Here is a 22,146-nt window from a genome sequence, read left to right as displayed (position 1 = left end):
TAGAGAGGATTGTTCCTATAACATTATATTGTACTTAATAGTTTATCATTCTTTCTCTGAGCCCCACTACCCCTTTCCCCATCTATATTTTCATTATAATGAAAGCTTCAAAAGTATGGACCAAGTCCATCATTAACATCTAACTAACATCTAACAGACTACCTGGCACAGAGTAAGAATTTAATAAGTAATGAAGAAAAAGAGGAAGAGCAGAAGAGGAAAATTTAGGATAGTGGTTAAAGAGAAAAGAAATGTTAAGTTTCCCAATATAAGCAAGAATTTTATAAAAAAGGAATATTTCTTGTTTATTGATGTGTCTATCATATAGCACAGAGCTTTATACATATCAACACATGTTGGCTGAATTGCTTTGCATATGGTAAAAAAGAAAATGGATAGTCTGGCAATCAGGATAGGATGTTAACCCCAAATTTACCACTAATAATAACAAAATAAAAATATTGTTTGCCCAAAATTTTAAATTCTATTTACTTCCTTTTTTTAAAGCTAGGAACAAATAAAGTATTACTAGAATACATTGTTACAGGACACATAAAATATTATGAAAGTTGCAAAATAATAATAGGAAATGACTGTTTTACTAAGGAGACTAATATCGGGTATAAATCAAATGGAGACTTTGATACTATGTAAGTATAAACTCTGGAAAGGTAGAAATTGATGAAGATCCTCAAGTAAGGAGAAAATTTATTAGTGAACAGCTAGTGGTCTCCCAGATCCAGAAGGAAAAAAGATGGGGTGCCTGGGTGGCTCAGTCAATTGGGTGTCTGCCTTCGGCTCAGGTCATGATCCCGGGGTCCTTGGATTGAGCCCCCCGTCTGGCTCTCTGCTCAGTGGGGAGCCTACTTCTCTCCCTCTCTCTCTCTGCCCCTCCACCTGCTTGTGGTCTCTCTCTCTCAAAGAAATAAATAAAATCTTAAAAAAAAAAAAAAGACTGGAGAGGCAGCAGAATGAGCTTTAATAGATTGAGGCTTTAAAAGAATTATCTGTTACAGACAAAACTGTGCTCCTCTCCCCAAAAATTCATATATTGAAGCCCTAAACCACAATATGACTGTTTTTGGATAGGACCTTTAGTTAAAGATAAATAAGGTCCTATGAGTGAGGCCCTCATCCAGTAGGAATGATGTCAATTACCAGAAGTGAAACAAACACCAGAGATCTCTTTCTGACTGGACACAGAAGAAAGGCCATGTGAGGACAAAGTGAGAAGGCAGCCAGGAAGGAGTCCTTACCAGAAATCAATCTGATGGCCCCGATTCTGGACTTCTAGCCTCCAGAACTGTGAGAAATAAATTTCTATGGTTTAAGCCACACCGTCTGTGGTATTTTGTTATGGCAGCTCAAGCAACTAATATATAACCTAAGGACAAAAAGTAAATTATCCTCTTTTTGCTAAGCTGAGTTCACAAAGTGGCCAGCAGGAAGAGGTTTTACAGAAACAATACAAATCAATCGATAAATACAAGGACCTTCTCCTCAGGCCACTCCACATAAATGACTAGACTACCTTAGAAATTAATTTTTACAACTGAAAATATTTTAATAGTATGATGAAATCTGAGTTTTAGAAGTATGTGGGATAATTACACTGTATGTCTAAGTCAACTAAGACTTAGTTCAAAAAATCAGAAATTGTTCAACTTTTGTCAATTTTCCACTTCTCTAGTCTTTTAAAGTTACTTAAAATTCAAAAGAAAAGCATTAATCAATGAGAATTCAAAATGACCTAAGTCCATCAGAGTTGACCTACAACTGTAGTAAGTAAGATTCTGAGCTAGTTTTCAAACCACAGAGGTAAGAACCAGAGGTAAAAGGTAAAGCTTTTTCACATCCCTTGTGATTAGAAGTATACATAGAACATTAACACTCTCATTCAATGGGGCGCCTGGGTGGCTCAGTTGGTTAAGCGACTGCCTTCGGCTCAGGTCATGATCCCAGAGTCCCTGGATCGAGTCCCGCATCGGGCTCCCTGCTCGGCAGGGAGTCTGCTTCTCCCTCTGACCCTCCCCCCTCTCATGTGCTCTCTGTCATTCTCTCTCTCACAAATAAATAAATAAAATCTTTAAAAAAAAAAAAAAAACCACTCTCATTCAAGATTAGGTTAGGCTGTTGACTTGAACAGTATATATCAAAATGAATTTATCCAATTATCCACTGGAAGATACAGATGGGTATAGATACAGAGACATGAATTTACACACACATGTAATATGTTTATGTATGTATATATGTATAAAAGGGACACGCCTATATAGCTGCACATAACACAAGAAAATTGGCAGTATCTTGTTATATGAATGTCCTTTCTATATAATATATGAAATACCAAAGCCATAAAGTTTAATTATATTTAAAAAAACTAAAAACCTGGGTACCTGGATGGTACAGTAACTTAAAGGATCTGACTTCTTGATTTTGGCTCAGGTCTGATCTCAGAGTCGTGAGATCAAGCCCCATGTCAGGCTCCATGCTCGGTGCGGAGTCTACTTGAGTTTCTCTCTCCCTCTCTCCTTGCCCCTCCCTCCTGCTTGCTCGCTCACTCTCCCAAATAAATAAATAAATTTTTTAAAAAATAAAAACAAAGAACTCTGGCACACTAATCAGAGTTAAAGTACAAATAAGAAATAAATACTTTCAACTGATAAAGGAAATAATATCCACAAAATATGAAGAATTCATATTAACACATGAAAAATTATAAAATAAACAGTCAATAGATTCGACAAGTAATTAAGAAGAAATATAAATGAACAATAAACATATTAAAGGATGTTCAAGCTCACCAATAATCAAAGGAATAACAATTAAAATAAAATAATTTTTTTTTATTAGATGGGCAGTGATTGCTAAAATCCCAATTCAAAACCAACAAAACTATTCGACAGCAAGAGTCTAGAGTCATTTTGAATCCATTTCTTTATAACTTTTAAAATAATTAACCAACCTGTGCCACTTTAATTGAATTCTGGGTAGAGCCACCAGCATGATATTCAACTTTGAATTTTTTTATAAGTTCATCAAACCTACAAGGAAATCACAGTAGAAAAAATTAGCATCTGTCAGTTGTCACAATGCAAATTTTGACTAGAAGTACATTAAATTGCAATTACTAAAATATTTTGAATTACATAATTACGTTGAATGAACTGAAATATGTATGAAAACAACTTTGCTGAATTTCAAAACTTATGAAATTTCTTCCACAAATCTACAATTATAAAAATTTAAAATATATAAGCTGCCCATAATTAACCATTAAACTAGAAAAGGTAAAAAATAAAAATTCATAAATTATTATAAGTAATGCATATTTTCCCATATTAAGTGATCTCTAGAATCCTTACAAATATATATTCTAATAAGTTTCAAGTTTTAGATATCATAAAGATAATCAGTTTATAATTTAAAGAACTGGGAACCTACACTGGGTTGTATGATTCTAAGCAAGTTGCCTGGTGACATAATTTCTGTATCTGCCAAATAAAGGCATAGAGAAAAATGATTTAAAGCTTTGATACTTCATTATTTTGGCATCTGATAAAAGATATAAGACTTCTTTCCAGGAAAATACATACATTCACTACACATGAAGCTTTCCATTTAAGATGATCCATGTACACACCTCCTACTACACATAGCAGCCAAAGGACCACGGACACTGATTTGAATAAGTCTCAAATTAGATGGCATTTATTAATCTGGATCTCAAATCAATACTCCCTACATGTCTCTAGCATGTTAGAGTCTGTGGGAGAAATCCAAGGGACATTAAGTATGTAATTTAATTTCAAAGGGCTAACAAGCTTTGGAGGGACAAAAGGATGAATACACATGAGAAAACAGACAAAATTAGAAAACATCAAATTATCGAGTAACAAAATATATGCAATGTAAGCAGCAAGTGCTACAGGAGGTCAGTCAAAAAAGAGAGAGATTGGGATATGAGTAGCATATTCAAGGAAAGTTTCAGTCTTGAAAAGTATTTTTAAACCTTTAAAAACTTTAAAGATAGAAGTAGATCCTTTCACTAAAATGAAACATTTCACAGAACCTCAAAATAAAAAAGACAAATACAGAGATGGTTATATTAGGAATAGGAAAAACGGAGTTATACCCACTCCCATACCTCCAACTCCCTTGGAATTATATCTATAAAACCCTGAGATGCCAATAAACACAATTAGCCAACCTGCCCAGAACTCTGACAGCAGTATTTGTTACCATTAATAATACATTTAATGTAATAATAACAGTAGAGAAGGCAAAGTATATAGGCACAGATGCAGAGGTGGGTAGTTGCAGTAGTTCAAGAGAAGTTCTCTTCTACTTACTCTCTGAACTAGGTATCAGTTAAGAGTGATGTTAGAGATTAGAGGAGAAAGGAGAGTGAATGGATAAAGTAAACATACAGTGATCAATTGCTAGGTTCATTTGAGGTCCCTCCACTTTCAAAAACCAATTCCTCCAAAGGTTTTCGATCATATTTGTAATGAGTTGAATTACAAATGGGTGGCCTCCAAAAAGATATGTCCCCCCAGAACCAGTGAATGTAACCTTATCTGGAAAAAGAGTCTTTGCAGATACAAGTTAAGGATCTTTTTTTTTTTTTTTTTAAGATTTTATTTATTTATTTTTTAGAGAGCGAGTAAGAGAGAAACAGCATGAGAGGGGAGAGGGTCAGAGGGAGAAGCAGGCTCCCCGCCGAGCCGGGAGCCCGATGTGGGACTCGATCCCAGGACCCTGGGATCATGACCTGAGCCGAAGGCAGACGCTTAACCATCTGAGCCACCCAGGCGCCCACAAGTTAAGGATCTTGATAAGACCATCCCTCCTGTATTACCCAGGTAGGCCCTAAATCCAGTAACAAGTCTTCTTATAACAAACCAAAGAGACACAAAGAAGAAGGCCATGTGAAGATGGAGGCAAAGACTAGGTGATAAGCCATACGCCAAGAAAGACAAGGAATGCCAACACCCACCAAAAGCTAGAAGAGGCAAGAAGGATTCTCTCCTAGGCTCTTCAGAAGGAACACAGCCATGCCAACCCCCTTAATCCAGACATCTACCCTCCAGGACTGTGAGAGAATCGATTTTGTTGTAAGCTCCCTATTTTATGGTAGTTATAGCAATACCATCCTTTCTCACTTTCTCAAGAATTTCTTTCCTTAAGTTATAGCCTTCTTTAATCCATCATCAATTTCCCCCTTCAAACAACTACTAATGAAATAGCTATAATATTTGGGGGGGGAGGAATGAGATGGGCCTAAATTTGTTTTAGATACTAAAATCATAATAAATCAACTACAGTACATTTCTAAAAACTTGGGAAAGTTTAATGAAAAATGTAAAATGAAATGTCTATTTTGGAAGGCATACACATACTGTTCAACAGCAATCTGACTGCAGATCAGAATGCAAATCACACCACTTCCTGTGTGTTCTTGGCCACATCTATGAATCCTTCTGTGTTTCACTTTCCAGTGAGGAAAGTAAACAGCAGCTCAATAGTACCCACCTCATAAACTTGTGGTGAGCATTAAAAAAATTATGATTCGAATAAAATGCTTAAAACAGTAACTGTAGCCATATAATAAGTATTATAAAAATGTCAGCTGTGGAACCTAACCCTAAAACCTCAGAGGGTTCTGAGTACCCATAAGTTTTAGGAAAACTGAATGATAGTTAAACAGGCTTCTTTCTTCAGGGCCTTTAATATGCTGATATGCACATTAAAATTCAAGATGGATATAATACACACACTTCCTAAGCTTTTTTGGTCATGTAATCCTTTTTCTCCAGATCATCTAACAAAATTAATGTTTTTTAAACCAGAATAGTCTAGAACCATATTGGTCTAAATAAGGTAGCTACTGGCCTCCTACAGCTATAGACATTCAAATTTAAGCTAATAAACTTAAATAAAATTAAAAATTCAGTTCATCAGTCACACTAGCCATGTTTCAAGTGCTCAACAGCCACATGTAAAGAGTGGCTATCATACCGGATACGCAAATAAAGAACATCCCACTCTTATAAAAAAGTACTATTGGATGGTACAGGGAGAGTTCAATAACAAAAATAAACAACAGAGTAAACATGATCAATTTTAGAGATGAAATGGACCTAAAAGAGTGCCTTCATTTAAGAAATGGGAAAAGTTGGGGGCTCCTGGCTGGCTCAGTCAGTAGAGCTTGTGACTCTTGTTCTCAGGGTCGTGGGTTTGAGGTCCCTGTTGGGTGTAGAGATTACTTAAAAAAATAAAAGAAAAATAAAAAGAAATGGGAAAAGTTAGGCATAAAATTTGAGTACATTGCCAAACAGAGGTCACATATGGCACAGTGGGTGAATCAAAATCAGAAGTGTAGTATCAGAATACTTGTTAATCACAAACACATAAAAATCAATGTATATTTCTCCTCATTCCACCCAATGAAGAGAGTTTTCTATAGAAACCAAAATTTTGTTTATTAACATTACTTTTGGAATCAGTTCAAGAGGTACAAAAATATCAGGACCTCAACATGTCAAGACAGTTGATGAAGCATATGTTTGCTTCCTCTTCCAAGTCTTACTGGATGTCAAAAAACATGTTTTATATATATTTATACATATACATATATATGAACAAATGTATAACAGCACCACTAAGCAAGCAAAGAGGCCACACACAGACCACAAATTTGAGAAATAATAGATCTAGCTTAACAGAAAGAAAATATAATAGAATTGACAAAGCAGTGATAGGAGATATAAAATAGAGTAATTCCTTTAAACACTCTATTTGGAACACTGTCCAACCACTCCTACCTTATCCACAAGAGTAAAAGGTGTTTATATGTTCCAATCTGTAGTTGTAAAGTCCTCCATATCCTAACAATTGTGTAGCATCTTAGCCTGTTATTTTTTTTCTTTAAAAAAATTTTTTTGGGGGGATGCCTGGGTGGCTCAGTCAGTGAAGTGTCTGCCTTTGGCTCAGGTCATTGAGTCCCGCATCAGGCTCCCTGCTCAGTGGGGATCCTGCTTCTCCCTCTGCCTGTGCTCTCTCTCTGACAAATGAATAAATAAAATCTTAAAAAAAATAAAAATAAATAAAAATTTTTTTTTGGTAACAGCTTTATTGAGATACAATTCACATACTATACAATTCACTCATTTAAAGTCTACAATCTAATCATTTTAAATATCTTCATAATTGTGCAACCATCACCACTATCACTTTTAGAGTATATTCATTAACTCATAAAGAAACCCCCATACCTTTAGTTATTGAAAACAAATATCCCCATCCCTAAGTAAGCACTCATCTACTTTCTATCTCTGTACTTTGTCGATTCTGGACATTTCATATAAATGGAATCATGTAATATGTGTATGATTTTGTTGACGAGATTCTTTCACTTAGAATAATTTTATCAGTGTTCATACATGCTAGAGCATCTATCAGTACTTTATTCCTTTTTATGGCTGAATAACATTGTGTTATATGGATATAGCATATTTTTGTCATTCACCCATCCCTGGACACATAGGTTGTCTTCATCTTTGGCTATTATGAATAATACTGTGATGAACATTCAACATGCAAGGTTTTGTGTGGACATACTATCTTCATTTCTCTTGGGCATACACCTAGGAGTAGAATTGCTGGGTCAACTTAACTTTTAACAGTTAAATTTAATTGTTTAACTTTCTGAAGAACTGCTGGACTATATTCTACTACCTGCCTAATTTTTTCTCAGAGACAATACAGGAAAACCTGTCTGCCTAATTATATGAAAAAGAAGCAACCAGAAAATAACAGTTTCTATAAATTAGGTTAACCACTGCTGAAATTTTTACAAATATCAATAGTTGAAAGGATGACCTGAACAATAAAAATGTGTGGATAAAAAATAAGATGAAGGTAAGAGAGTTGAAAACACCGAGGAAAACACCCCAAAATCCACAGGAAATATAAGAGATGAAGAGTATGAAAGAAAAATTAAGAGGCACAGAGAATGGATCAGGTGGCCCAAGGTCCATTTAAGAAGAATGATGGGGAGACTAGAGATAATGAAGAGTAAGAAAGAAATACCAGAAAAAAAGTCTTCAAAAGAGAAAAAAATATAATCTTCAGATTTGTCCAAATATGAAGCAATTCTTTTAGGGAGGGGACTAGGATCTATACTTGGACAACATCTTGTTCAATTTCAGAACTTTTTTTTTTCAGAACTCTTTATATTAAGAGAAAACCTTAAGAACTTCTAGAGTGAAAAATAACAGATTATCTGAAAAGGACTAAAAATAAATACACCAGACTTCTTAAAGAATATAGCATGATAAAAAAATATATATTATATTCTATGCTAGAAGAAAAAAAGATTTTCCAAATAGAATTCAATATCCTCTCAGATTATTAACTCATAAGGGAAAATATAATCTTCACATGTAAGTATTGTTTTCCCCTGCATTTATAAAAGAAAAATAATATATTAAGTTGGAGGTGTAACAATCAAAAAGAGACATAAGAAAGAAGACACCATGGTTGTTAAAAAAGAAAAAGGGATGAAAAAATAAGAACTGTGTAGGACTTTGGAAAAGTAAAGGAATCCAAAAAGAAATTTAAAGAGGGCCCATTATATCTTATTACATGTAAAATTCTCAAGTAGCAAAAATTTTAATAACAAAGGAATGTAGTTTCTGTTCTATGAATCCTTCCAATCACGTTACTTGGTTCTACAGAGAATAATAGTTACTAGTTATTTGGCAATGAGGTTTTGTTTGGTTTTCAATTTTAGAATCTACACTGAGATACAACATGTAACATTTAATTACAGTTGCAAACATTTTTAACACTTAGTAACATTTACAAAATGTAAAAACATATATAACACTGACATCTTGAAGATGGGAAAAGGGAGAGATGAAAGAGTTTACTAATGTTCTCTCCTTCATTTAAAGAGTCTAAGTACCTCAAATGTTAATAATCAACTTTGAAAAGAGGTTTTAAGTCTACTGTTTAAAGCCATAAAATCAATCAGTGGAAAAATAAAAATACATAAAAAGCATAAAGAAGGCACTGAGAAAGGAAAAAGAGAAAAAACAGTGTAAGTGCACTATATTCTTCATCTTCCAGAGGAGAGTCAATAGACATGTAAATCTGTTAATTAAAGAATGGGGCATAACCACATTAAGTAAATTTATAATGATAAACTAAAAACATTAACAGCATTTGTAGGTCTATGGCGTGGAGAAGGAGGGAAGTTATATTGTTGGGCTTTCTTTTGTTTTTATAAATTTCTTAAAGATATCGAAAATAAATGTGCAATTTTAAAAAGTTATAAAGTTAACAGTTGTGTAACCTCCAGAACCATTATCACTATAGATAGATACATACAAAGACAAACAGAGAGAGAGAGAGATAATGATATATGTATGCTTGACCATCTCTGGGCTCTTAATTCTGATTCATTGATATATATGTCTACCCCTGCACAAACTGCATTTTGTCTTAATTACTATTGCCTTATATGTCTTAATGAAAAACAAGTACCTTCACCTTGTTCTTCTTCATGAGTGCACTGAATATTCTTGGTCCTTTGTACCTACATATAAATGTACAACTAGATGTCAATTTCCAAAAAACAATTTGTAGAGATTTTGACTAGGATTGCACTAAATATATATATGGGAAAGTGATAACCTTTCCAATATTAAACTGTCTAAACCTTGATCACACTGTACATCACAATATACTTATTCAGGTCTTTAATATTTCTCAATTAGTTTTCATAATTTTTGCCATAAATCTTGCACATCTTTTATTAGAATCACTATTTCATACTTCCTTTATTTTAGTACTACTGTGATATTTGTTTAAACCTAATTTTTATTTGTTGATGGTATTTAGAAATATAATTCTTTTTTAAAGATTTATTTTAGAGAGAAAGAGAACAAGCAAGAGCAGGGGGAGGGGACAGAGGGAGAGAGAAAACCAAGCAGACTCCACACTGAGCATGGACCCTGACATGGGGCTCGATCTCATGACCCTGATATCAGATCTGAGCCAAAACCAAGAGTCAGATACTTAACTATGCCACCCAGAAGCCCCAGAAATAGAATCCTTATATAACAATTTTTATCTATCCAAGTTGCTAATATCTCTAATTAATTCCAATAATTTATCTGTTTTTGCCATACATATATAATCATTTATGAACAATGACAATTTTTTTCTCTTTTTCTTGCCTTAGTTCAGAAACTAAGGACCTCCAGCATAACATGCACAGATAATAGTCGGTAGTAACAGTAGTAAATGGGCAAACTTCGTCTTATTCCAAATTTTGACCTAATAAATTCTTTTTTTTGTTTAGGATTTTTTTATTTATTTGACAGAGAGAGAGACAGCGAGAGAGGGAACACAAGCAGGGGGAGTGGGAGAGGGAGAAGCAGGCTTCCCACGGAGCAGGGAGCCTGATGCGGGGCTCGATCCCAGGACTCTGGGATCATGACCTGAGCTGAAGGCAGACGCTTAACGACTGAGCCACCCAGGCGCCCCGACCTAATAAATTCTAACAAATCCTGATGAAAGGCAGGATAAGTCCATTTCCCAAAGCTAGAAGTCTTGAAGAAGTGTTTAACTTTTCACTTTATTTTTACTGTGTGTATGCACTGCTTTACTAAAGAGCTAAATTTTTAAAATGTTAGACCTTGTATCTACTGATATTTCCATATATTTCAATTTAGAAATACTAAGTTACCAAAACAAACACACAATATAATCCAACAAAATTACAATATACATGTGCAGATTGCAAACAAAGGTACCCTACACACACACACACACACACACACACACACACACACACACAGAAAAGGATCTGGAAGAGTACAACCAAGGTGTTAATAGCGGTTAGCTCCAAAGTAGGAGCAAGTATGTATATTGTATACATTTATTTTGACAGTGTAACAAGCATATAAACTGATCTGCAACAAAAACATTTTTAATCTACTTCATTTTATAATGGAAGAACACAACAATTTTCCATACAATTATCTAAAAAGAACTGCATATACAACAAAGTTGAATAAAAAGCATAGAGCAGAGAAGTGAGTGATTCTGAATGAAAGAGGCAGGGAAAATTTAACATTTGAACCGAATTTGACAGGTAAGGGAGAAAAAATACTCAGGACTGAGGGTAAAACAAAAACATGACATATTGTGAGAAACAATTTAAACACAGACTAAAATATAGACAAAAATCAAAGTAGTAAAAACTGGCAATGAAAAGGTAACTCTCTCTGCCAGGCTAATAAATTTAGACATTATTCGACAGGCAAGCAGAAATTACTAAAATATGTTTGCTAATAGTGTGAAAGGCAGACTTGTTTTTAAAAATGATCACAGCACTGTTTGGAGGACAATGTAGAATAAAGAGAGGCAGAAGACTGCCACCTTTCAAATAGTTCAAACCAAAGATCAGCTGTGGAGCTAAGGCACTAGAGAGAAATTATTAAACTGAGGAAGCATTTCTGAGGTTGAAGATATAACATGTGATAAATAGCTGGAAGGGGAAGACATGGTAGAGGGATGACTATTCTGAGATTTCTAGTTTGGATGACCAGGTGTATGATGTTGAGAAAGGAAATACAAGAGAGAAGAAAACTGTACTGAGCAAAGGGAATTCATACATAGTGACAAACAAAGAAACATTTCTATTTAGGGAAATGATTGTAATGAGGGAAGATTTGTTTTTTGTTTTTTTTTTAATCTCTTGCAGGGAATGGACACATCTTAATTTTCTCTGTATACTTTTCTAGCTGATACAAAATTTTCTGTTTGTCTGTGAATGGTCTACCTTGTCTGGGTCAAAACTACTAATGCAGCCAATGGAAAATGTTGGGGAAAGATGAAGGACTGAGTATCTTTAATGAATGGAACCAAAAATTCAGGCTGAAACATTAATGAGCTTCAAAACTAGGAGTATAACTTGATAGGTAAATAATCTAATCAACTATATAAAAATCTTAAATATTTCCTAAGTTGTTTAGGGATGAAATTGTTTAATAGCTTTACATGTTACGGGAAACTTCAACATATTTCCATTATGGGATATATTTTTTTTAAGAGATGAAGAGAGAGAGGGAGGGGAGAGGGAGGGAGAGAAAGAGAATCTTAAGCAGGCTCCATGCCCAGCACAGAGCCCTGACACAGGGCTCAATCTCACAACCTGAGATCATGCCCTGAGCTGAAACCAAGAGTCAGATTCTTAACTGACTGAGCCACCCAGGTGCCCCTTCATTATGTGATTTTTTTCTACAGGGAATAAAGTGTGGCAATTTCAGTACTTGATAAATTCATTCTTACTTTCTCCTTTTGGTTAAATTTCTTTGTCTGAATGGAATGGGCATATCAAACACTTCAATCAAATGACTGACAGGAGGGAAAAAACAGTAGCTGATCCATTTTCCTACTAGTGCTCTATTTGTGAAACCCAAATTAATAAAACTTATAGCTTTCATAATGTTTAAAAACTTCCAGAGGAAAGGTTACTTAAATAAAATGCTAGAGGAAAAACTGGATTCAGTACTTATCAAAGTTCTAGATGACAGTTTCCAGATAATGCAAAGAAAAAAGGAATAAAAATAAATTTCATAATATAAAAATATTTAAAATTTTTCTAAATAAAAGCAAAACTGAGGGGCGCCTGCGTGGCTCAGTCGTTAAGCATCTGCCTTCAGCTCAGGTCATGATCCCAGGGTCCTGGAATCGAGCCCCACATCAGGCTCCCAGCTCCGCGGGAGGCTTGCTTCTCCCTCTCCCACTCCCCCGGCTTGTGTTCCCTCTCTCGCTGTGTCTCTCTCTGTCCAATAAATAAATAAAATCTTTAAAAAAAAAAAAAAAGAATAAAAAAATAAAAGCAAAACTGAAATAAAAAAATTTAAATATGTTTAGCAATATGAAAAATGGTTATTATATTTACTTACATATTTTTAAAAATATTTTAAAATATTATTTTACATATTTTAGTATTAATTCAATAAATTAGTTTGGTTTTTAAATGTTATTTTAATATTCTCATTTTATTTCTCAACAGAAATAAAAATGTTAAGGCTCAGACAACTGGACAAATGAACAAAAAACAAAAGAAAAATAATAAATGTTCAAAACAATCCGAGATACATTTAACACATTATTTTTCTTTAGAAATTATTAACAAAATGACCAGAAGAAAATACATTAATATGCCAATGGCATTTTTTATTTATTTTTTAAAAGATTTTATTTATTTTAGAGAGAGAGAGCCTGAGCAAGGAGGACAGGGAGCGGGAGAAGCAGGCTCCCCTGCTGAGTGGAGAGCCCAAAGCAGGGCTCAATCCCAGGACCCTGGGATCATGACCTGAGCCCAACACAGACACTTAACCAACTGAGCCACCCAGGAGCCCCTGGTATTTTTATATAAGCCTTTTCCTTTTTTATAGTTCCTACAATTTGACCATGTACTTATATTCATTTTATAATGATGGTATTTTTATTAAAGAAAACTTTTACATACAAATTAATGTCACTAGAATATTATTCAGAATTTCTTGTGGACTAACCTTACGGAAAAAACACAAAAAACAATATGCCACATACCCCTAAAGAAGTTTTAGGGGTTCTTGTTCTGAGAATAAATAGGAGAATTTAAACTGTAAGTAATGCTTTCCACTCTCATATCACATATTATTAAATACTTTATAAACAATTGATAATTCCTGACAATAAGATAGCTATCTTTATATCTGTTTTGCTCTTTGAGAAAAAAGTAAAATACAAGGAGGTAGAGAAGCTTTCAAACACTAATGTTTGGTAGGCAAAGCTGTGACTAACCACTAGTTTTCTGATGCCAGGTTTAATATTAAATCTTTTGAGATACAGTACCACCTCAGCACGGTACTATACACAAGAAAAGGTATCAAATGAAATGATCAAATATGGAAATTTAAAGTCTACTAAAAGATAGCACTGACTTCTGGTAAAAATAAAAATACTATTGATGATCATAAGCATGGTACTATCAGCAGCACACAGCTTCCAGTTGTGGAAGGCTGGGCAGTAACTAAATTACTAACTTAAACATAAGCTAAGTAACATAATCTGTCCGTTAGAATAAAAGCCCCTTTAAGCATTAAAATCAAGGTACAATTAATAGAAATACATGTACGAAGGTATAATACAAAAAGATTCACCTTTTCAAAAGCAGTAATTGTACTAAGTACAATGTGAGCAGAAAGTTATGGGAAGGTCAGTAACTGAAAATTTTAATGGGACAGAATTAATTGATGCTATACTGAAAAGAGAGCAGCTAGACTTTGCTGCTTGTCATTAAAGTGGACTGATTGTTTTCTTTTTCTTTTTTTTTTTTTAAGCTTTTATTTATTTATTTGTGAGAGAATGAGAGAGAGCACATGAGAGAGGGGAGGGTCAGAGGGAAAAGCAGACTCCCTGCCGAGCAGGGAGCCCGATGCGGGACTCGATCCAGGGACTCCGGGATCATGACCTGAGCCAAAGGCAGTCGCTTAACCAACTGAGCCACCCAGGCGCCCGGACTGATTGTTTTCTAAGACTTCCAAATAGTTTCCACTTTACAGAGTGAGGAACAAACAGTAATTGATGTTTCAATGAATTTTAAGAGGTGGATTAATAACAGCATAAACACAATAAACACAAGCAAAGTCTAACACAATAAATACAATGAGATAAGCCTACTCTGCTTAGAAAATCTAGCACTACCAAATAAAGAATACCCAGTACAGAAGAATAAAGAAAATCAGGGGTCTGACACGTAAGGAGGACATCTGTTAGAAGATGATAATGAAACAATGTATATTCACTATACTGTAGAAAAACAATCCCATGACTCTTGAATTCCAATGACTATGATCCACACTCAAAAATCTAAATGAAAAAGTAAAGCCCTACTCCTGTAACCTAAGGATCAAAATACTCCGGTTCAATTTGAAAGATTCAAAGAGTGTTTCAAAATTTTTCTTCATTCAGTTTTTAAAAGGTTAAGAAATTTCTTTCAAATAACCTCTTTTATTTAAATTTTTATTTTTTAAGATTTTATTTATTTATTTGACAGAGAGAGACACAGTGAGAGAGGGAACACAAGCAGGGGGAGTGGGAGACGGAGACGCAGGCTTCCTGAGGAGCAGGGAGCCCAATGTGGGGCTCAATCCGAGGACCCTGGGATCCCGACCTGAGCCGAAGGCAGATGCTTAATGACTGAGCCACCCAGGTGCCCCAAAACCTCTTTTTTTAAGTCTAAATAAATTACCCCAGCAATATTGTAAATTGGCAAGACAAATGGCAAAGTTACACAAATGTGAGAAACTTAATAGGAAATTTTAGAAATATAAACTGTTTCATTTTCTGACATTCCTGAAAAGAGTGACTTATTACCAAACTATGATATTTTTATGTTACATAACATTAATTCCTGACAAGTCTGACAACCTATGTTCACTCTAAACAGGTCATAGTGAGTCTAACAAATAAGGGTACCAAAACACTGTTCATAATTCGACTTAAATATGATTGACCTAATATTTCAAAAATATACTTACTGTTATAGAAATACTTTTTAATATTATAAATATTAACTTTGAGAAGGATATACTATCCCAAAAATATAAAAAAAAAACTCTCAAAACTCAATAGTGAGAAAAAAATCCAATAAAAATTGGGCAAAAGATTAATAGGGGTGCCTGGGTGACTCAGTCAGTTAGGCGTCTGCTTTCGGCTCAGGTCACGACCCCAGGGTCCTGGGATCGAACCCCGCATTGGGCTCTCTGCTCAGTGGAGAGCCTGCTTCTCCCACTTCCTCTGCTGCTCCCCCTGCTTTTGCTCTCTCTCTGTCAAAGAGACACAGCGAGAGAGGGAACACAAGCAGGAGGAATGGGAGAGGGAGAAGCAGGCTTTCCGCTGAGCAGAGAGCCTGTGACAAGGGGCTCGATCCCAGGACCGTCGGATCATGACCTGAGCCAAAGGCAGACGCTTAATGACTGAGCCACCCAGGTGCACCAAATAAATAAAATCTTAAAAAAAAAAAAGAATGCTAGCTTAAAAAAATTGGCAATACTAAGTGCTGATGAAGATGTGAAACAACTGAAATTTTCATAAATTGCTGATGGAAATAAAAAATGATACACCCTCTTTAGAACAATTTAGAAATTTCTTAGAAAATTAAACATACACTACCAGACAACTCAGATACATGACTGTTTAGAAAAGCCTTATTGATAACCACCAAACACTTGAAACAACCCAAATGTCCATCAAGTAGTGAATGGATAAACAAATTATGGTACATCCACGCAAAGTTAAGCAATAAAAACAAACAATACATTTAAGAACATGCATGAATCTCCAAAGTATTCTGCAATGTGAAAGAAGCCAGACATAAAAGGGCTACATACAATATGATTCCATTTATTTGACATTCTGGATACGGCATATCTATAGGCAATTTAAAAAAAAGAAGAATATATTATCTAGAGAAACAAAACGGAAATTCCAAAAGACTATCTTTCTCTGCATGTATGTATGTGCATATCTATCTACTTACCTCCACAGAAAGATATACACGTGAAACACACTTGAAACTCAAAACAAGCCTATGAGACAAGTAAGATTTATGCAAACATCCCCATTTTCTAAGACACATATTTAGAGTTTTAGTGACTTTTGATTTAGAAATAATTTCAAACTATGGAAACACTACAATATAATACAGAGAACACTTGTACACCTTTTACCAAGATTCACCAATTTTTAGTATTTTGAACACTTATCCCCTTTTCTCTGTTGTTACATAGACATTTGTCTTTACAAATCATTTTGGACTAGGTCATATATATAATGCACTTTTATTATTTATAATACCTCAATGAAAACTTCCTAATAAGATGTAGTTTGTATCTGTGAAATCAATTTTATGGGTTCATATGGCTATCTCCAATTCCAATCCAACACAATTCAAAGCCATTGTCTTCTCCCATTCCTTGTCATCTTTTTTCATTATGTGTCTCTCCTTCTATATTGAGATCCCTTGCTCTGAGGTCCAGGACATGGTTCAGTAGCTATACTGGACAAGCCCCTTCCAGTGCAAAAAAGGAAAAATCTAACTGGAATGGATTGGGAATGGTGTAACGGGAAGAGGGCCTGCTTGATGCTGCTCTATGTCCAAAGACCTGTGCTGGGCTTTTTCTTTTCAGGAGTGATTGTGTCTGTTTTTGAACTACATTCTCCACATCTTTCTTCTTCTTCAAGGTCTCTTAAGCACCGCCACCGAATCCCTGCTCTCCAAAGGTACAGAAACAAAGAAGCAGTAAGAGCTCTACTGGAACATGTTTCTTCCTGTACTTATAAGAAATTTGATTTCTAGAATATTCTATCTCCTAGCAATTCTAAAGGTGCAGGTTATGTGTGATTCTATTTATAACCCTTGTTTTTTTTTTAATATTTATTTATTTGAGAGACAAAGAATGAGCATGAGCAGGAGGGGCAGAAGGAGAGAAAGATAGAATCTCAAGTAGACTCTGTGCTCAGCACAGAGCCCAACATGGGGCTGATCCCACGACCCTGAAGTCAGACCTGAGCCAAAACCAAGGGTCGGACACTCAACCAACTAAGCCATCCAGACACTCTTGCATCCTTTGTTTTAAGGATGAGGAAATTCAGATTCATTATCCTCCAAGCCCAGTTTAAGTGACTTTTGATGGATTTCTCACAACTGTTAAGTAGCACACTAAGGACTGGGAGATCCACCCAATAATTAAGAAAACATTACAATGATATATAATAAAAATAAGAATATTTAGAATAAAACATCTCATGGCCCAAAACTGAATGAATTTCTTTTTAATTAAAGGTAGTTGTGGCTTAATTATTTTTAAGATGCATCCAGAAGATGCATTCTATAAAGCCAGAAAAATGAAAGAAAATGAGAATGATGACAGCAAAAAGGAGAGGAGAAATTAAAAAGAAATAGCTCTTTAAATTTTAATGTGCCATTTTTTCTAGCTATCTGATATGAAGCAAATACTACTTGAAATGAGAAAGATTTCATGACAAGGTCCTGTAACTGAGCACCAGTTATTATTATATGGAAAAAACTGTCCTTATAAAAAAGATATAGTAAGAATTATGAACAGGAAAATGTCCACAAAAGCACCCTTCACATCTAGTTCTAACCTAGTGTAACTGCTTCCCACTTTCACAGTAACTAAAGCCTCTCTTTTCTCACTCTTAGGAAAAAAAGAGAAGTCAGCATATACCAGGAGATAAAGAAGATCTCACATTGTGTTAACATCACCAGAGCACAGAAACAAACATCAACAATTTTGAACATTTCATAGAGAAAGTAAAGTAAGACAAGTAAAACCTTTACAGAAAATTTTTAAAAATTTAACTTCCTTAAGAAAGCATTCACAACTGCCAAGTAGGGTTTTTGATGAAATTCTTTCTTAAACTTCTCATCTAAACAAATAATAAAATGAAAAAATCAGTAATTCTAAACAGACTATACTTATTAAGACCAAATGTTAATAGAATAATGCAGGGGAGGGGGCAAATCCATAAGCAAATTATAAGATTCAAAGCTTTGAAATCTTTTACCACAAATGTTTAGTAAGGTTGAAAAAAAATTGCTTAAATGTCAGTTTGATAAAAACCAAAAGAACATTTCCCACATGTGCTTATATTTAACCATATTTTTTTTTAAAGATTTTATTTATTTATTTGACAGAGAGAGACACAGCGAGAGAGGGAACACAAGTAGGGGGAGTGGGAGAGGGAGAAGCAGGCTTCCCGCGGAGCAGGGATCCCGATGCAGGGCTCGATCCCAGGACCCTGGGATCATGACCTGAGCCGAAGGCAGACGCTTAACCGACTGAGCCACCCAGGCGCCCCTATATTTAACCATATTTTTAAAAGATGGAAAACTAACAGTCATTCAAAACTAAGGTTAAGCTATTAGTTCATATGAATTGTAATTTAAAGGTATTTCTCCAACCTCTAATTTTATTTTCTTTGATAAGAAAGTACTTTTAAGCATGTATTGCTTAGGTAAATCTTTATTCCATTCTAAAATGTTTAAAGGTTTAATTCTTTTCATTTATAATTCTGAAGATTTTTTTTGCATGTAAGATAATCAAATATACTGTTGAAAGCACTTTGTACTTGAGTATAATTACAATAAAATGAATTACTCCTAAATTCAGGTGCATATGTGTATTCAGTTTCTGCCCATTATAAAAACACAACAAAATTTCACTAAACCAATTTACAATTTTCATTAAATAGTAAAACTGTCTGACATATAGTTTTAAACCATACCAAAAAAATCCACATAAGAAAAAGAGAAATAGGGCGCCTGGGTGGCTCAGTTGGTTAAGCGACTGCCTTCGGCTCAGGTCATGATCCTGGAGTCCCGGGATCGAGTCCCGCATCGGGCTCTCTGCTCGGCAGGGAGTCTGCTTCTCCCTCTGACCCTCCCCCTCTCATGCTCTCAATCTCTCTCTCTCATTCTCTCTCTCAAATAAATAAATAAAATCTTAAAAAAAAAAAAAGAAGTTTAAAAAAAAAGAAAAAAAGAAAAAGAGAAATAGTGCAGGACAGTGGTTCTCAAAATGAAACATGTAGCTTCCTGGTAAACCTACAGTGCCATCCATATGTCCACAAGCAGTTCCAAAACACATATTATACTTTTTCCCTCCTTTATTGGTTTGGTTCAGCTGTTATTTCTATCACAGAATCCATGGTTTATAAGGGGGCCTTAGTTTCTCTGATCATAGAAAAATTCTAGAAACATATGTAACAGATACAAAGAGAAAGTATTCATGCAATAATTAATCATTTTTCTCTATCAAACTTTAAATATATCTCTCATCAGAAACACTCAAACACTTAAATCTCTTATCAAAACATAACATATGGAACTTCTAATTCTGAATAGCATATAGCAGGTGACAGCCAGCATTCATACTGACAACAACTATAAGTCATATAAATTATAAAATATAAATCACAAATCATTAACGGTACCAAAGAGCTGTAGAAGGAACAGGATCAAATGAATACATTTCCAAAGAGGTAAGAACTGTTCAGAGGGCAGCCTAGAACTGGCAGATGATTGTCCACCCTGCCTGAATTTGTAGTCAGTAGCATGGGGTTAGAGAGACAAAATCTGACATTTGGGGGACCTCAAACAGCTGGTTTGTCCCATAACACATTTGCTGAATTCTGAAACTGAATGGTAAGCTAAGAAGGTTAACCAAAATCATCACCTGAAAAGCAGAAAGTTCTCCAAGTCTGGCAGGGCTTAAAAAACAAAGACAGGAATAGAGGAAGAACTAAAACATAACAGGCTAAAAATGAAATCCCTAGGAGGAATGGAGAATAAAATCTAAAGATAACACAGATACTTTTTCCCTGGGGACTGGGAGAGGACATATATCTATAGTGCTTACAACTAGAAACTGGAAATTCAGACCTTGGCCTTACCAGAACACTGGGATGGGGGTGGAGGGCAAGGGGGTTTCAGCCACTATTAGTACTAAGGTGATAAAATTGGAAACTGAGGCTCTAAAATAAAAGGTCAGTTTCCCACTTGAGATATTTGCCAAATTTTCAAGTGGATTAGGCTGAAGGATAAAGAATTAAGCTGGAAATCTCTGAGGGCAGTTCTGGTGCCAAGTTTCAGAGCTGACAAGACAAAGACCTAATAGCCTCAATTAAAAGTCCAAGAGGGTCAAGCTGTAGAAACAGAGGCAAACAGGGTAGACTGAACCTATCAAAACTGAAAATCAACTCTGACCTAGCTTCATCTTTGATTTTATTAAGGCAATCAACCCTCCCATCACTTCATATCAGCCTCATAGAGAAAAGGGTAAATATTCTGGTAGATGATACAATCTAAAGGATCTACAGCTCTTAAATAATAGACAGCTGGTAGTTATGCAAAGAGGCGAAATAATTTGACTACAAACAAAAAGGGAACAGCAAGAGATAAAGTTTTAGAAATAATATAGACACTGGAAATAAAAGAAAGGAACTTCCAAATAACTATGATTAGTATTTTCAAGGAAACAAAGAAAGAATGCATAAACTAGATAAAAGAATGGAGAATTGAAACAGAGAATTTAAGGGGCGCCTGGGTGGCTCAGTCGTTAAGCGTCTGCCTTCGGCTCAGGTCATGATCCCAGGGTCCTGGGATCGAGCCCCGCATCGGGCTCCCTGCTCTGCGGGAAGCCTGCTTCTCCCTCTCCCACTCCCCCTGCTTGTGTTCCTGCTCTCGCTATGTCTCTCTCTGTCAAATAAATAAATAAAATCTTTAAAAAAAAAAAAAAAGAAACAGAATTTAAAACAATAAAATAAACATCTAGAACTTAATTTGACATTTGAGTGTAAAAATTCATTGAGTAAGTTTAATATTTAACACAACCCCTATCAAAATACCAACAGCATTTTTCACAGAACTAGAACAAACAATCCTAAAATTTGTAAGGAACCACAAAAGAACTTGAAGAGCCAAAGCAATCTTGAAAAAGAAAAGCAAAGCTGGAGGCATCACAATTCCGGACTTCAAGCTATATTACAAAGCTGTAGCAATCAAGACAGTACGGTATTGGCACAAAAACAGACACATAGATCAATGAGACAGAATAGAAAACACAGAAATGAACCCATAACTATATGGTCAATTAATCTTCGACAAAGCAGGAAAAGAATATCCAGTGGGAAAAAGACAGTCTCTTCAACAAATGGTGTTGGAAAAACTGGACAGCAACATGCAAAAGAATGAAGCTTTCTCACACCAAACAAAACTAAATTCAAAGTGGATTAAATCCTAGAGGAGAACACAGGCAGTAACCTCTTTGACATCGGCCATAGCAACTTCCTTCTAGATAGGTCTCCTGAGGCAAGGGAAACAAAGGCAAAAATAAACTATTGTATTTCATCAAAATATAAAGCTTCTGCACAGCAAAGGAAATAATCAGCAAAACTAAAAGGCAACCTATGGAATGAGAGATGTTTGCAAATGGCATATCTGATAAAGAGTTAGTATCCAAAATATATAAAGAACTTAAAAACCTC

At 35.0% G+C, this 22,146-nt stretch overlaps 1 protein-coding gene across 2 annotated transcripts in view; it reads right to left on the bottom strand.

Moving 5' to 3' along the window:
- ADK (adenosine kinase) overlaps positions 1-22,146 on the bottom strand; it is a 507,044-nt gene that overhangs the window by 338,078 nt on the left and 146,820 nt on the right. For both annotated transcript variants that reach the window (XM_021699549.2, XM_021699550.1), the window contains exon 4: positions 2,969-3,047. In XM_021699549.2, coding sequence (XP_021555224.1) covers positions 2,969-3,047 — 79 coding nt within the window. The remainder of the gene's footprint in view (positions 1-2,968; positions 3,048-22,146) is intronic.

The sequence above is a fragment of the Neomonachus schauinslandi genome, chromosome 6, assembly GCF_002201575.2.
Source record: "Neomonachus schauinslandi chromosome 6, ASM220157v2, whole genome shotgun sequence".
In the NCBI taxonomy this organism is placed as follows: Eukaryota; Metazoa; Chordata; class Mammalia; order Carnivora; family Phocidae; genus Neomonachus; species Neomonachus schauinslandi.
The sequence above is the reverse complement of the archived record's forward strand: the minus strand, read 5'-3'. Positions and strand labels throughout refer to the sequence as shown.